Here is a 14,275-nt window from a genome sequence, read left to right as displayed (position 1 = left end):
ATCGATCCATCACAAATTCAATATTAGTAATTTTAAAAAATATTGTTCCAACTGTTGGAATTAAACCTTTAGGACTTGGGAAAATATTGTTGGAATGAAAAAAAGAAAATGAGAACACTTACCTGCCTTTAGTGGTTGCAGTGGAACACGCTTTGATGATCTAAACCTTCATGCTTTAAGCCTTTTCCTTCAACACGTTCTCAATGATTACGGCGTGGCACGAGTAATGCACATATATATTAATTATATTAATTATTATAACTTATGTCATCTTATTAACGCTTTTCACCACATTGTACCTCCAAATTTTGCATTTACACCCCTCCGTTCTAGAAGAAAAATATCGTGGGAATGGGCCTTTAGGTCTTTTTGGACAATCTTCCCCATAAACCTCGGAAACATTTTTCTTGTCGTTCCGAACTCCCAATAGTCAATTCCTGGTTTTGGGGTAGGCGACAAGAATGCCCATGCTCCTGCAAAACTTTGCTTATTTCATTTAATCAACACACAAGCAATCACATATATAGGGGACGAAATCCTGGGCTGGGCCCCCATTTTTATTTTTCTTGTTCCTTATATTATATGCCTGAAAATTAAGTTTGGCCTCTAAGCCGACAATTTTTTTTGGTACGACTCGTAAATTTGATGCGAATTTAGTTTAAAATTAGTAGTTAAAGTTGATAAGGTTTAACCCGTTTAATTAAATGTGTTGAATTATTGTTGACCTAATATAGTTGTATACTCATGTCTTGACACGATTCAAACTCTACAAGTAACATTTAGGGTTGGCAATATTTTATACTACCCGCAAATCCAACGCAAAAATAACTAGTTAGGATTGGAAGATCTTACCCATTTAATTAAATAAAATGGATTTGAGTTGACATATATAGTCTTATATTTATACTTCAATATGACCTAAACCCGACACGTAATCACGAATTACCACCCGACTCTATGCTTGGCCTCTCCTTGCAAGGAAAAATATTGATTCGATCTGTATGAATGCATACTAACATAAGGATTGTGGGATTATGTATGCATGTATCATGTATGTTGTAAAGCCTATCTAACAAAAAGAATAAGAAGACATGAAATCACATGGTAATGCATATAAAAAATACAGCATACAAAGTCACTAAACATTCCTCTTCACCTAATTTAGATCCCCCATCCAACTCCAACAACATATATATAATATTATATATATAGTTTTCGCTTTCTTTAATATGTTTTTTTTTTTTTTTTTTTTTTTGCCCTTTTTGCTTTCTTTCAACTTCTGTTCTTCATATTCTCAGAAGAAAAATACTGAGCTCAGGCCCACCATTGCCGTCCGGGTTCATCATGTAGAAGGCCTCTGAGTCACGGCTCCCCACCACTCGCTCGAACCTCGCTCTCATATACAGCAACTCCCCCTCGGACGACCCGCCGATCTTCTTCCCGTCCTCCACCACCGGAATCACTCCGGCGCCGACAGACACGCTCTGCACCGTCCCCAGCACGTGCCAGTCGGACTCCCCGCACGCGCGCGACACCGCGTACCCGCACTTCCTCCCATTACAGTACATGGTCCACGTCGGCTCCTGGAATAGCTTCCTGGACCGGCCGGGTTGAGCCGGTCCACCCTTCTCGCACTCGAGCGCGATGCGGACTAGACCGGATGACATCTCTTTGACCAACGACGAGGTCGACATGGCCAGCTCGAGGAGTAGAAGCGGTTCGGAGCGCGGGTCGAGCTGAACGGCGAAGCTGACGTGGCCTCGCCGGAGACCGAAGAGAGTTCCGGTGACTTTACGGCCGAGGGAGGGGTTGAGGGACAGATTGGAAGGGATTGATAGCCATTTACAGGTGGGGAGAATGGTGGGGAAGGAGAGAAAGTTGAGGAGCGAGCGGAGGATGGACGAGATCCTTTTGGGGAAATGGGGTTTGGAGAGTTGGTCGGATAAATTGGCCGGAGAGTAGTGTTTCGGGACGAGGAGGTTATCCGAGATTTCGTCGGTTTCGGGTAGAAAAGACGACGAGGAGCGACTGTGGCTGGAGGGGAGGATCCTTCTGGTGCTTTTGGCGGCGCTGCTGTTTCTTTGGAGGGTGATGAGTTCTTGTTGTTTCATTATAATAGAAGAAGAAGAAGATGAAGATGGAAATGAAAATCTTGGATTTCCAAACACGAAGGGAATGAAAACTGAAAACAGAGTGGGAATGAGAAATCTGTGAAGTTGGAGAGAGATGGAGGGAGAGGGAGAGAGGAGGATAAAGGGGCCGACAAGATGATGATAGTGTTGGGAGGTAGGGAATATAAAGGGGGACGATGGAGGCTTGTGGTGATGATGATGATTTGTAAGACAAATTATATAAATTGTGGGTCTGAGGAGACTTTTAATATGGTCCTACAAACCACCATTACATATGCTCACTATTGCCTTCACCACACACTCAATTCATCTCCACCATCCATCTATTCTGGGTCCACTTTAACCATCCTCCATGTTAATTCATGCCTCAATCACCACAAGGATTAAGATTTAACCTCTTACCTATTAGTAATCCAGACAGCAAATTTGAGAAAGTCGTTAGGAGGTGAGCGAGTAACCCAAAATTTGCTTGAACATATGAGTTTTATATTACCTTTCTTATTTTGTTACTTGAATTGCTAGTTCCTTTTAGATGAACTTTTCTATCTAAGAGAGGAAGAAAATATGCATTATTCCTTTAAAAAGAATTTAGAAAAGACTCATATGTCCTTCTCAAAAATCTAAAAAATACATCCCCCTTCTTAAAAAAAAAGAATTAAAGGGTTTGACTCCTAAAAGATGCCCCCAACAAAAAAATCTGAGCTTTTTGAGAGGATTTTGTTTGTTTGTTCAAACTAAAATGTTTAATATGACTAAATCAATGGCAAGCAGCTAGAAGCATATAATTCAGTATAATAATGTTGTTTTCCCACATATAATTCAGTATAAAACACTGGAAAAGAGGGGGTTTTTTTGGGGCAGAGAGGCTGGGGATCGGATGGAGGTTTACATATTTACATCAATAGTCCTCCTAGTTTGATAATTAATGTGAATTTTATATATCCAAGCTCGTTTAATGACAACTTAACCACAATATAATATATAAATTGGAGAATATATAGGATTCACTTCACTAACATGCATGCATGCATGAAATTTGGCAAGTATAAGGTGAAGATTTGATAGTTACGATGATCTGTTCTTGATCGTATGATAAGATTTCTTGCTCATATTATATGTTTTACGATTCCTTGCCGACCATTAGATTATGATCAGAAATACAAGGTGGTTGAAACATGATGGAGACTTTAATTTATTACTTGTTTGTCAGACTCATTTCAACACGAGCTGCATGTCCTTAACAGCCTCTCAATAGGCAGCCTGCTTCTCTAATTCACTCTTTGCATGCCCTTTCTTAATTATGATGGGGAAGAAATCTTCCAGACTGATTTTCTTAATTAATTTAGCTCCTTCCATTGCAAAGACAAATCGTGCTCTTGCAATATGAAAGGGTTGTTTGTATGCGTACACAGTAGTAGTACAGTACACTGCACTTTGTGCAAGTTGTTTTAGTCAATTAAGAGAGAGAGAGAGGGACAAGCCCTTACTCAAGAATTATATTAGATGTCATGATAATGGGGACGACTTGCGTCTTTTGCTTTCTGTGCACAGAATTAGAATTTTTGGAAGGGCCGAAACCTTTATTAACCTCTTCAAAATATCATTTTAATGACAATTTACTCCTTCAAACTATCAATTACGACAATTTACCTTCCAAACTATCAAAACAATGATAATGTACCCCTTAATGCTAGCAAAATGACAAAATTACCCCTATAAATTTTTCAACAAAGACAAAAATACCCTTAAATTTTGAAAAAAAAAAAGAAGTTAAATTTTAGTATTTTTGTTTTTATTTTAGTAAAGGTAATTTCGTTATTTTGTTAAAATTTGGGGTATATTGTCATTATTTTGGTAATTTTGAAGGTAAATTGTCACAATTGATAGTTTGGAGGGTAAATTGTCATTGGGATGGTAGTTTGAGGAGGTTAAGTAGGCTTTACCTTCAAAAAAAAAAATTTGGGGGTAAACAATTAAGTTTGAGGAGCCCATCTCATTAATTTTTTATTTTTATTTTTTTTTTTAAAAAAAAGGAATTTTAAAAAATTTTGAAGCTGAGGAGGTGGGACTGTCACATTAGTAATTAAATATGCATGGCACCGTTAGTTTGTATCTTGTGTGTACAGACACAAAACACAAATCAAAGTCATGGCTGACGGTCTCTGATTCTATATGCTAAGATGCGGACTTATGCTAAAAATCCTGAGATTATTTGAAAAATCATGAAAATGACTCAACATGGAACCAACATTTGACAACCAATATAAAAATTTGGAGAAAGTAGAAAAAGGGCTCCTTAATTGAAAAATGTTCATAATTCATGAAATTAATTATCATGATAAAATGATTTTAGATCATGCATCTAAGCTTAACACTTGCTTTGAATTTCAATTTTCCAAAGATCTTTGGCAATTTTTCCAGTACAATTTATTAAACTGACAGTTACCCTTAGAATACGTGATTCTCTCGCCCGTCCTTAGAACATGTGAGAATAAATTTAATTAAAAATAATAATAATAAGTATTATTATTATTATTATCGGATAACTTGGATGTTGAAAGCATTTTTGGCCCTAGCCAGGCACTAAACGGCGCTTGAGGTGACTATTCTTGTGGTGGTGGATACATAGATGAAGAGGGTGACGAGCATGATGATAAAGGTCAATGCAAAATTATGTTGTGTAAGAGGCCACTTTGTCCCCATCTATTCGGAATCCCAAACAATACTATATATATATATATATATATCAACTATACTTAATCCTTATGATTTTTTATAATTAATCATCATTACTATTATTAAAATTAATATTAATTTTTGGACGGTTCCGAACAAGGCATGCTTTGTCCCATGACCAATTATATTGGTGGCCTAACAATTTTGGGGGCTGAAGTTGATAACAGATCATGTGCCACCAGGTGTTTCTTTCATTCTCATGTCAACGTAATATATTGCATCAGCATCCCCATTGTTCATATATATATATTTTCTAATAAACAATATCAATATAAATAATTGTTGAGAATATTTTAATATCGTAAGCAAAGAAAAGATGAAGATTATTTGTGTTGGATAGCTGACTTTATACATGGGACCCACAGTTGATGCGTATATTTATTCATAATCTAAGCCGGGTTCAAACTAGGTCGGAAAAAATTCTTTCATTCGAAAGAAAAATCAGTCGGCGCATATAAAACTTCAATTATTTTTGAACAGGAGAAACTAATTGAAGCTGAACTTATTAGCTTAACTCTAATTTTTGCACATTATGTTAAGCTTGCTGAACTAGGGTATCAAGCTTGCATCTTAATCACCTTGTCAAATTCCCTTCCCCCTCTCTCATATTGAATAAAAATAAAAAATAAAAATTTTAAATTTAGTGTATCGAACTTATAATTTTATATAATGTCACTCATTCGTTAGATTTTTCAGTTAAATATTGTCAAATTTTTCAAAACACCATTTTTTTTTATTAAAAAAAAAATTGCAAAGATTCAACGGTAGGTATTTTTGCAAATTCCGTTAAATTCTTTGCAATTTTCTTTCTTTTTTTTAAAAAAAAAAAAAAAAAATTGAGAGTAATTTGATAATTTTGATACCCTTCAATTATGATTTAACGGAAAAACCTATCAAAGTGATAACATTACAAAAATTGGAGGTTCAATAATTAAATTAATCGTGTTAGAATAGTTGTTAGAGATATTAATTTATTACCTTAAAAACTGATATGACAGCTCATGAAAATGGTGTCACATCATCTTCAGGTTTGGCACCATTCAATTAGCCTTGTTTGTAGTAAGATTGGTAGTACCCTTACAATTTTTTAGTACAGCTTGTAATTACTGGCTTTTCAATTCAAAGTTGAAGCCAAATTTAAATTCTTCTTTCTTAAGTCTTTCATTTTCCAAGTCATATTAAGGAGACCTGCCATTTGCATTAAAACCCTTGTGCCTTATATGAATTGCAAGGTTTCCTAAAATGTCTTACCATTAGCATTTACAGAAATTTGAAAACAAGTAACGCTCTTTTCACTCATTTATATCACACCTATTTTACATCGGCAGATGGTGTGTTGTAAGTAGCTCCACTTAAAACACGCCACATCAGTCCATATGTAAAATGAATGTGGTAAACGAGTGTAAATAATAGCATTATCTTACTACTAAATACAACTATCTAACTCCAATCAGAAACTGCTTAATGAAAATATCACTCCGATGCCACTTGGCTTCCCGAGTCATTGCATGTATGTTCATTCTTTCGTGCTTTTCTCTTCGGACGAACATCTACTGACAACCTGAGAAACAAATTTTGGACAAAAATTATAAGTATAGACCAAATTAGGATTTGGAAACGATTTTCATTGAATTATGATTAAAATGAACCTTTCTATATTAATAGGCTATCTGAGAAGCATTCAAAATTGGCATTGTCAAAGGCAACAAAACTCTTTGGTTAAGCCTAAAACTGATGTTGTTGCTACAAGCTCTAGGTGGAGTGTGTACCATTTTCAGCAAACTTTTTTTTCAATTAAGGGTGCGTTTGACACTGTGATTTTACATACGAAAAAGGTGATTTTAATCAAAATCGTAGAAAATGTATTGTTAAGAATTGTGTTTTTAAAAAAGTTTGATTTGAAAACGAAGAAAAATTTGCATTTTCAAATCGCAAGCAAAGGGTGTGCGTTTTTAAAAACGCACAATTTTAAAGACTAAATTACAATTTCACCAAACTCTTAATTGTGTTTTTTAAAATCGCAAAATTCAAACAGACCCAAAATTTAATAGCTCACTTCTCAATTATTTCTGCATAGCCCCTTAAAAATGAGTGTAAATGAAGTATCATGATCAAAATGTGGACAAGTCTTAAGCACAAAGCCCCACATATTTTAGGGACGAAGGTTACCTAAAATTCTTGGATGATAGCCAAATAAAATGAAGGAAAATAAAACATATGTAGGACAAACAATTAAAGATGGAGTATTTAGAGAATATTGGAAGATATTGTAATCATGAAAACTTGTGACGTACCCTAAGTGCAAAGAAGTGTCTGAATGCTCATCATCTTCCTCAGATGAAGAAGTAGAGACAGCTTTTGAACCTGTGAGTGAAAACCTCCTCTCCACAGGGTTGAATTGAAGGAAAGGTGACTTGCAGCTTCGCCTCATTTCCTCAAGCTGTTCATATTTGCAGACAATACAAATTAATGAAAACATATTTATGTTGTTTACAAAGCTTTACAATGAAAGAAATGGCTTTGATGTACATCATAGTTGAATCAAGTTTAATTCTCACCTGTTTGCGCAGGGCCTCATTCTCTTGCACGGCCTTTTGTTCCTGAGGGTAAAATAAAACTTTTGACAGTTCAGCAGAATATTTAATTTCTTTGCATCAGTAATTCCTTTTTTCTTTTAAGTAATTCAATTTTATTAAAGTGCAGAGGGACGCAATCTTAATATACAAGAAATATATAAAAAAATTAAAAAATAAAAATTAAAAAAAAAAAAGGAAAAAAGCAAGCTATTGAATGTTACCACCCATGTGTGAAGGAATTGGAATATCTGTTGAGGTTCTAGCATCGCAATCTCACGATCTTTAAAGCTTTTTACATTTTTCTCTCTCCAAATACATCACATTAGACACAAAGGAACCAATCTTCACACTTTCAAAGCAGTACGGTGTCCAAGTTGTCCTCTCTAGCTCACCGACAACTTTCTCACCATTCAAAGCATAACCAAACAAATGGAAAATTGAACTCCATAATTCTCTTGCAATTCTCACAATGAAAAAAGAGGTGATCAATAGATTCTCCACTTTTATTGCACATACAGCACCAATCTACCACAACAACATTCATCCTTTGTAAATTATCCAAAGTCAAGATTTTCACTAAAGTTAAGCTTTGATTTTCCAAATATTCTTCCAAGAAAAATAAAAACTAACCAAAATAGATAACTCATGATAGTAAGATTTCACTTCAAACATTTTCCTTCTAGAAGGAATCCAATAAATTTTATCCTCGTCTCCTTGCATTACTCTTTGAGAATACGACAACTCAAAGAAAAAAGAAACCACTTCCACCTCCCAATCATACATCGGCAATTCTCGAGTAAATGCAACACCAAATTGCCAAAAAGGTCTAACAATTGAGAGTTAAATTGTTTACAATTGAGTTCTCCAAACCATGTCTCAAAAACAGAAGTAATGATTCAAAAAACAAATCTCCATTTAATAATAGGATAAGACCAAAAAGTAAGATCACAGATAGAGTTTCCTAATATTTTACTCTTTCATATCACTTAAAACATTTAAAGGCACCCCTCTTTTTGGGCCTTGTTTTGCTGGTTGGACCATCTGGCTCCTTTCTTCCCAAGTTACTAGGGTGAAAACTTTTCGCAGGAAAGACTGGCAATTTATAAATGACAGAGTCAATTATAAAATAGCTTTCTGTGGAAATACTTTTTTAACTGATGTAACCTTTTTCTATGGATCCTAATTAAGATGCTCATCCATAAAAGCAACCAAAAGATTAAAAGGAAAAAGAAAAAATATCGGCATTCATAAAAGATTGTGTCTAATTTACCTGTAACTTGGACCTCTTAAGTTGCTCCAAAAGTACTTCCTCCTGCAACATTAAAGTTTCAGTTAATGCCTAAGAAAGAAAGAACCAACTACCAAGCTTGAAATTCATATCTACCCTTCAATTTTCACATGTTTGTCACGTGATCACAAACTCATATGATAATTTAATAAAAAAACATAAAAATTAAGGTTAAAGTATAAGAGAAATTGGAGAAACTTTAACCATAGGAGAATATTGTAATAAATCTTATATTTAGAGTTGATTTATCAAATTTAAAGTTTAGGAAAGACCTTAATTTAAAGTAAATACAATACACCATTGCTAAGATATTAATTAAATGATTAAATCATTCACTTCTTATAAGCTTAAGTTTTAGAAATAATTATTTATTTGACATAGTATCAGAGCAAAGGTTATAAATTTGAATCATAATTTCATAATTTACTCTCATTTCAGTTAAATATTGTACATATTTAGTCTCACTTATTGAGAGATAATTTAAGTCTACATGTAAAGAAAAATGTTAAAATATCAATTAAATAATTAAATTCACCAAAGCAAGTACAAAAATGTAAGTATAAATCTCAGCACCTTCTTGTCCTTCACAGATAATATCCCTTCACTCAACTGTTCCTCTAGGTGCTGCAACTCTTTGAAGCTCAAGTCATCCAGCTCCTTACCCAACATCCGCCTATATAGTCAGAAAGCGAATAAGAATGGGAACTAAAGGAAATAAATTCAACAGGGTTGTACTCTAGTGACGTGTTTCGACACCATAACATTAGACCGTTGCCAGGACATTAACAGTAGCAATCAAATGAGCTTTTTTTTCTTTTCTTTTTTTATTTTTTATTTTTTAGTTTTTATATCTTGAGTCCGCTCATTCCACGCAAATAATAAATTGTGGGGTTTCATACAAAAGTTCTTTTTTTCTGAGCAAAACAATCTATTTTAAAAATAAATAAATAAACTATACTTCTCTCAAATTTACACTCATTGTTTCACCCAAACTTTTAAAAGTTACAAATTAACCCTCCAAATTATCTAACTCTTTCTTTTAGCCTCATCCGTTAAAATTTTCTGTTAAATGCAACGAAATTTTTTTAAAAGAATACCACAGCCTAGCTGTGTGGGTCTCCATGGCTAGAAACCTACGACTAGGCCGTAAATCTCCTCTAGAGCTGTCACTAGGCCAAGGGTCTCCTTTAAACCCATGACCTAGCTGTAGGTCTCCAAGGTTAGAAACCCAAGGTCAGGTGGACCTGGACCCTCTCCATTTGAACGGGTTAGTTGTTTTTAGGAGGACAATTTTGTCATTTTATTTTTTTGGACAAAAATACCATCTTAAAAAATACCATTTTATTTGAAATGGAGAGGATCCTTCTCCGGGTCAGAATGTGGGTTTCTATGAATTTTTTTTTTTTTTTTAATCTAAGACCATATTTATATTTTTACAAAATGTATAATGAATATTTTATCTATTTTTTTTTGTCAGATTTAATAGAAATCTTAATTGGGTTAAGTAAAAGGGCAAGCTAGTTTCACAAGTCACTGCAACTTTCTAAAATTTGAGAGAACATTAGAATTTGGGGGTAAGTTTGAGAGAGTAAATAAGTTTTTTCATATGATTTCATATGTCATCGGTTAGATCATTGAATATAGTGAGGATGACTTACAGGTATTCCAACCGTAGCTTAGCAAATTCATCCTTCAGTGCATTCACTTCATCTTGCGCCTGCTGTTTATTTAACAGAGCCCATGTATAAGAAACTTTTTTATTTTTTTTTATCGAAAAACAGGCAAACATGTGATACACATACCAAACTTACTGATTATGTATCTTTTTTCTTTCATGTTCAAGATATTTGGTCACGTCAAAAGGTTAGGGCCAAAAAATGTAAACCATGATTATAATCAGTATCAGGCCTTAGATTACACACCTCTGTTGAAAGCTTATCCGAAGGATGTTCTAGATGATCCGAATTCAGACCCTTGCTGTATCTTGAAAGAGTGTGATCCATGCTTCATGAATTTAAAATAATAAAAATATATCAGTGATAAGAAACATGTTATATGGATTAAGATGCTCTAAAATTCCTTAAAAAAATCTACCATTATTATTTTCCTATTAAATCATTTAGATTCACCCATATTATACCATCTGATCCCACACTTGTGGTGCATTGAACATACTTTTTAAGGGTAGCAATTTGTACTCGTGAGTCGATTGTTGGCCATATGGTCAACTATAATCTAATCAATTTAATTAAACAGGTCAACCCTCTCAACTCTAACCTATTAATCAGATCTTGTAGAAAATTATCATTCCCCGTGTCACGTGTCGAGTCATAGGTATAAGACTATATAAGTTATTCCTAATTTAATACATTTAATTAAAAGAGGCAGACACTTCAACTCTACCAAATTAATTTTGTATTGAATTCATATAAAAATTTGTCAAAATCCAAAAATTTATAGTAAATAATTCATCAGCATCAAAAATTGTGCCACTAATTAAAAGTGACCCTGCGAATGGCCCGCACAGCAAGTGCCAGCAGCGCAATGTTATATGTGTTGGGCCCAGAGCTTCACAACCCAGAAAATGAAAAACCAAGAAGGCAAAACAAAAAATCAAAGTTACCATATTTTGTTAAACCTGTTTGGGTGCAACAATTTTTTTTTATAATCATTTTATAAATTGATATTACTGTTTTGCTATTGCTAGGGAGTCAAACAAACAAAAAGGATCCTCTCCATTTCAAATCTCTTCAATTTCCTTTATTTAGTACATTTTGAAGGACAGTGAATTTAATGTTTTAGTGCATTTTAAAGGGTAATGCATTAAATGCACTACCATCATTAAAACTTTTGGTAAATGCATTATCATCAATTTATCATTAAAACCTTTGGATAACATTACCCTTTAAAATGCACTAAATTGAGAAAATAAAAGGGATTTGAAATGGAGATAATCATTTTTCAAACAAATGAACAAAGAAAATTTTAAATTTTAATTAAAAAATGCAAGTCTCTCTTCCTTATCTGCTACTCACGGTCTGCCATATCAGTTTGAAAAAAAAAAAAATTTGGTTCAATTGTTTGGTACCCTAGCCGTTTATAAATATGGCGTTTTCCTTATTAAATTTTCTTCTTGAACAAATTTAGTCTTACCAATTGCCATAAAATTATACCAGAAATTAATCTTCTATATTTGGATTTTTCTTTCATATTTTTGCAACCTAAAATTAGTTTCTATTTTTAGTTATAATAATATTTCAAGTCCTAAACTGTCACTTTGAAGAAAAAAAAAATCTAAAAAAATGCTCACATTTTACTCGCATGTCAACTCGGTCAGGTCAGAGATTACTTTGATATTTGTTTGTTTTTCTGTTATGAAGTGAAAAGTAAAAATAGTTAATGAATATTTTGTGTTGATTTTACTTTTTTACTAAAAAGAAAAAATACTGTACCAAAAAGTTCCCCCAAACAAGCTCTACACTTTCTTCATAACTTGGGCCACAAGATTGCCGGACAACTTACATTCTAAACAACCGGCCGGCCGGCCGGCGCAAACCCAGATTCGTAAGTTGTAACAAGAAACATCGTTCTTTTTTAACATGATTGATAAAATATTAAAACCCTTATAAAATCTTTGATGAAATTAAAAAATAAAAAATAAAAAAAGAGAGATTGAAAATCAGCCAAACAAGAAGTAAAAATGAAGCGGACGTACCTAGAGCTGGAAAATTCGTAGAGCTTGCCGGTGCTGGAGAAAATGATGACGGCGACATCGGCGTCACACAAAACGGAGAGTTCCTTGGCCTTCTTGAGCAACCCAGTACGACGTTTGGAGAACGTGACCTGACGGCTATTGAGGTTGTCGATCCTCTTAATCTCAATTTTACCTCTGCCCATTGTTTTTCTGCGTCTCTCAGATATTTTCCTTTCCTTTCCTCCAAACGGGAGCATTAGATGGGAAGGAAGAAGAGAGGAAAAGAAGCACTATATATAAACTGTGTTTGCTTGGAAAAGATAGGGATTCTTAGAGGCTAATGAAGGAAAGTACTACCATTATTAGGATACAGAATAGAAAGGTGACAGATAGAATACTAAATGAGGCAAATAACCAAAAATGGCATCCCCATTACTTGAGCATTGCGTTTTTGCCACTTTCAGCGTTTTCCTTAGGGACTTCTTGGAGGTAGGTACCATGAACTCTACTCCAATAGGGTTTCATTTGCAAAGAGATCACATTAAATAGGTTTTCTTTTCTTTTCTTTTCTTTTATTATTATTATTATTATTATTTATTTATTATTTTTTAGCGAAAACTTCACTTTGGCCATCTGAACTTCCACCTGATTTTACAAATCCCTTGAACTTTCAAATATTTCATTTTAGACCTCTAAACTTTCAATTACTCTCAATTAGAATTCTTCCGTTAATTTTAGCCGTTAAAAATACAAAAAAAAAACCATGTCTTTAATTTTCCTTCTTTTTAAATAAAAAAACGTTTTCAAAGTTGAAATTTTATACAAAAATTAGGGGTATAAACGTCATGTAACGTTTAAAATTTGACGAAGGGGTCCACATTGAGAGTAATTGAAAGTTCAGGGGTCCAAAATGAAAAATTTAGAAGATCAGAGGGGTTTGTAAAATCGAGTGAAAGTACAAAAGGTTCAAATTAAGTTTTCTTATTTTTTATTTTTTGCTCCTATCTTCATGGTACACAAAATATTGGCTCAATTAATAAGGCTATGTTTCTTTAAATTTTTAGTTTTTTTTTTAATTTTTTTAATTTTTTATCTTTTGTTTTCTATTTTAGAATAAATACATTAACAAATAAGAGTAATGTCATTTTAGTAGAGTGATATAATAGTAAAAATAAACTTTTACTATTTTTTTATAAATTTAATGACTATTCTTATTGTCGCATCATTAAATTATACGACATATAAGAATGTGCTCTAGCATCTAGTAAATAGGACAATTCAAGAGGATAGATTTTTGTGGCAATAATTGAAAACAATTAGAGGGGAGGTTTTATTTTATTTTATTTTATTTTTTGGGGGGGGTCTTGGGTAATTAGGATACCTAACTAATTTTATTGAAGGGTTTTTAATTCCTGAAAAAGCATGGATGAATCAACAGTCATATATATTCAATATTGTTTCTTATATTTATTTTTGTAAATCCCATATTGTACTTTTTAGATGGTTGGCTTTTAATTTTGAATAAAAAGAAAAACAGTTGCTTCATTCTCAAGTAGTGGGAAATTGCAAGCTGTATGCCATTGCAGTTATGACACATTGACATGGATAGGAGGAAAGAAAGGGAAAAGTGCCTAGTTCCAAAAGAATGCCGAGAATTTGTCTCTCTCTTTCCCCTTTTGCATTTGGTTTGCAAAATACGTATTTCATTGAAAAAGAAAGTAATTATTATTGGGAATAAATAATAGTGGAATGAAATAGTTATTTATATTTTTTTAGTCTATTAACAACATGTATGGTCTAAATAGAATTAAATCAAAATTACTAAAAAACTCCCACATTATTTTATTTT

General features: G+C 33.4%; 2 protein-coding genes across 3 annotated transcripts; both read right to left on the bottom strand.

The window, feature by feature from the left end:
• Positions 1–1,238: 1,238 nt before the first annotated feature.
• Positions 1,239–2,316, bottom strand: LOC132161749 (protein MIZU-KUSSEI 1). Its single transcript, XM_059571931.1, has one exon. The coding sequence runs from the start codon at positions 2,109–2,111 to the stop codon at positions 1,287–1,289; it is 825 nt and encodes a 274-aa protein (XP_059427914.1). The 5' UTR covers positions 2,112–2,316; the 3' UTR covers positions 1,239–1,286.
• A 3,772-nt stretch (positions 2,317–6,088) lies between these two features.
• On the bottom strand, positions 6,089–12,790 carry LOC132161913 (agamous-like MADS-box protein AGL18). Of its 2 annotated transcripts, none has more exons than XM_059572135.1 (8): positions 12,448–12,790; positions 10,655–10,736; positions 10,391–10,449; positions 9,306–9,405; positions 8,715–8,756; positions 7,427–7,468; positions 7,163–7,308; positions 6,089–6,429 (listed from the first exon to the last, which is right to left on the bottom strand). In XM_059572135.1, exons 1-8 carry the CDS (start codon positions 12,681–12,683, stop codon positions 6,342–6,344), a joined length of 795 nt encoding a protein of 264 aa, XP_059428118.1. In that variant the 5' UTR covers positions 12,684–12,790; the 3' UTR covers positions 6,089–6,341. The 2 variants fall into 2 exon arrangements, with proteins under 2 accessions (XP_059428118.1, XP_059428117.1); XM_059572134.1 differs by having other exon boundaries at positions 10,391–10,452; positions 12,448–12,789.
• Positions 12,791–14,275: the final 1,485 nt, after the last annotated feature.

This window comes from Corylus avellana, chromosome ca9, assembly GCF_901000735.1.
Source record: "Corylus avellana chromosome ca9, CavTom2PMs-1.0".
Classification (NCBI taxonomy): domain Eukaryota; kingdom Viridiplantae; phylum Streptophyta; class Magnoliopsida; order Fagales; family Betulaceae; genus Corylus; species Corylus avellana.
Note: the sequence above shows the minus strand (reverse complement) of the source record. Positions and strands in the feature narration are given on the sequence as shown.

Coding starts and splice junctions, on each gene's coding strand:
- LOC132161749 (XM_059571931.1), bottom strand. CDS start 2,111: ATGAAACAACAAGAACTCATCACCCTCCAAAGAAACAGCAGCGCCGCC.
- LOC132161913 (XM_059572134.1), bottom strand. CDS start 12,683: ATGCTCCCGTTTGGAGGAAAGGAAAGGAAAATATCTGAGAGACGCAGA. Junction 8,757..9,305: donor TATCTGTGAAGGACAAGAAG/GTGCTGAGATTT, acceptor TTAATGTTGCAG/GAGGAAGTACTTTTGGAGCA. Junction 7,469..8,714: donor TTAAGAGGTCCAAGTTACAG/GTAAATTAGACA, acceptor TTTTACCCTCAG/GAACAAAAGGCCGTGCAAGA.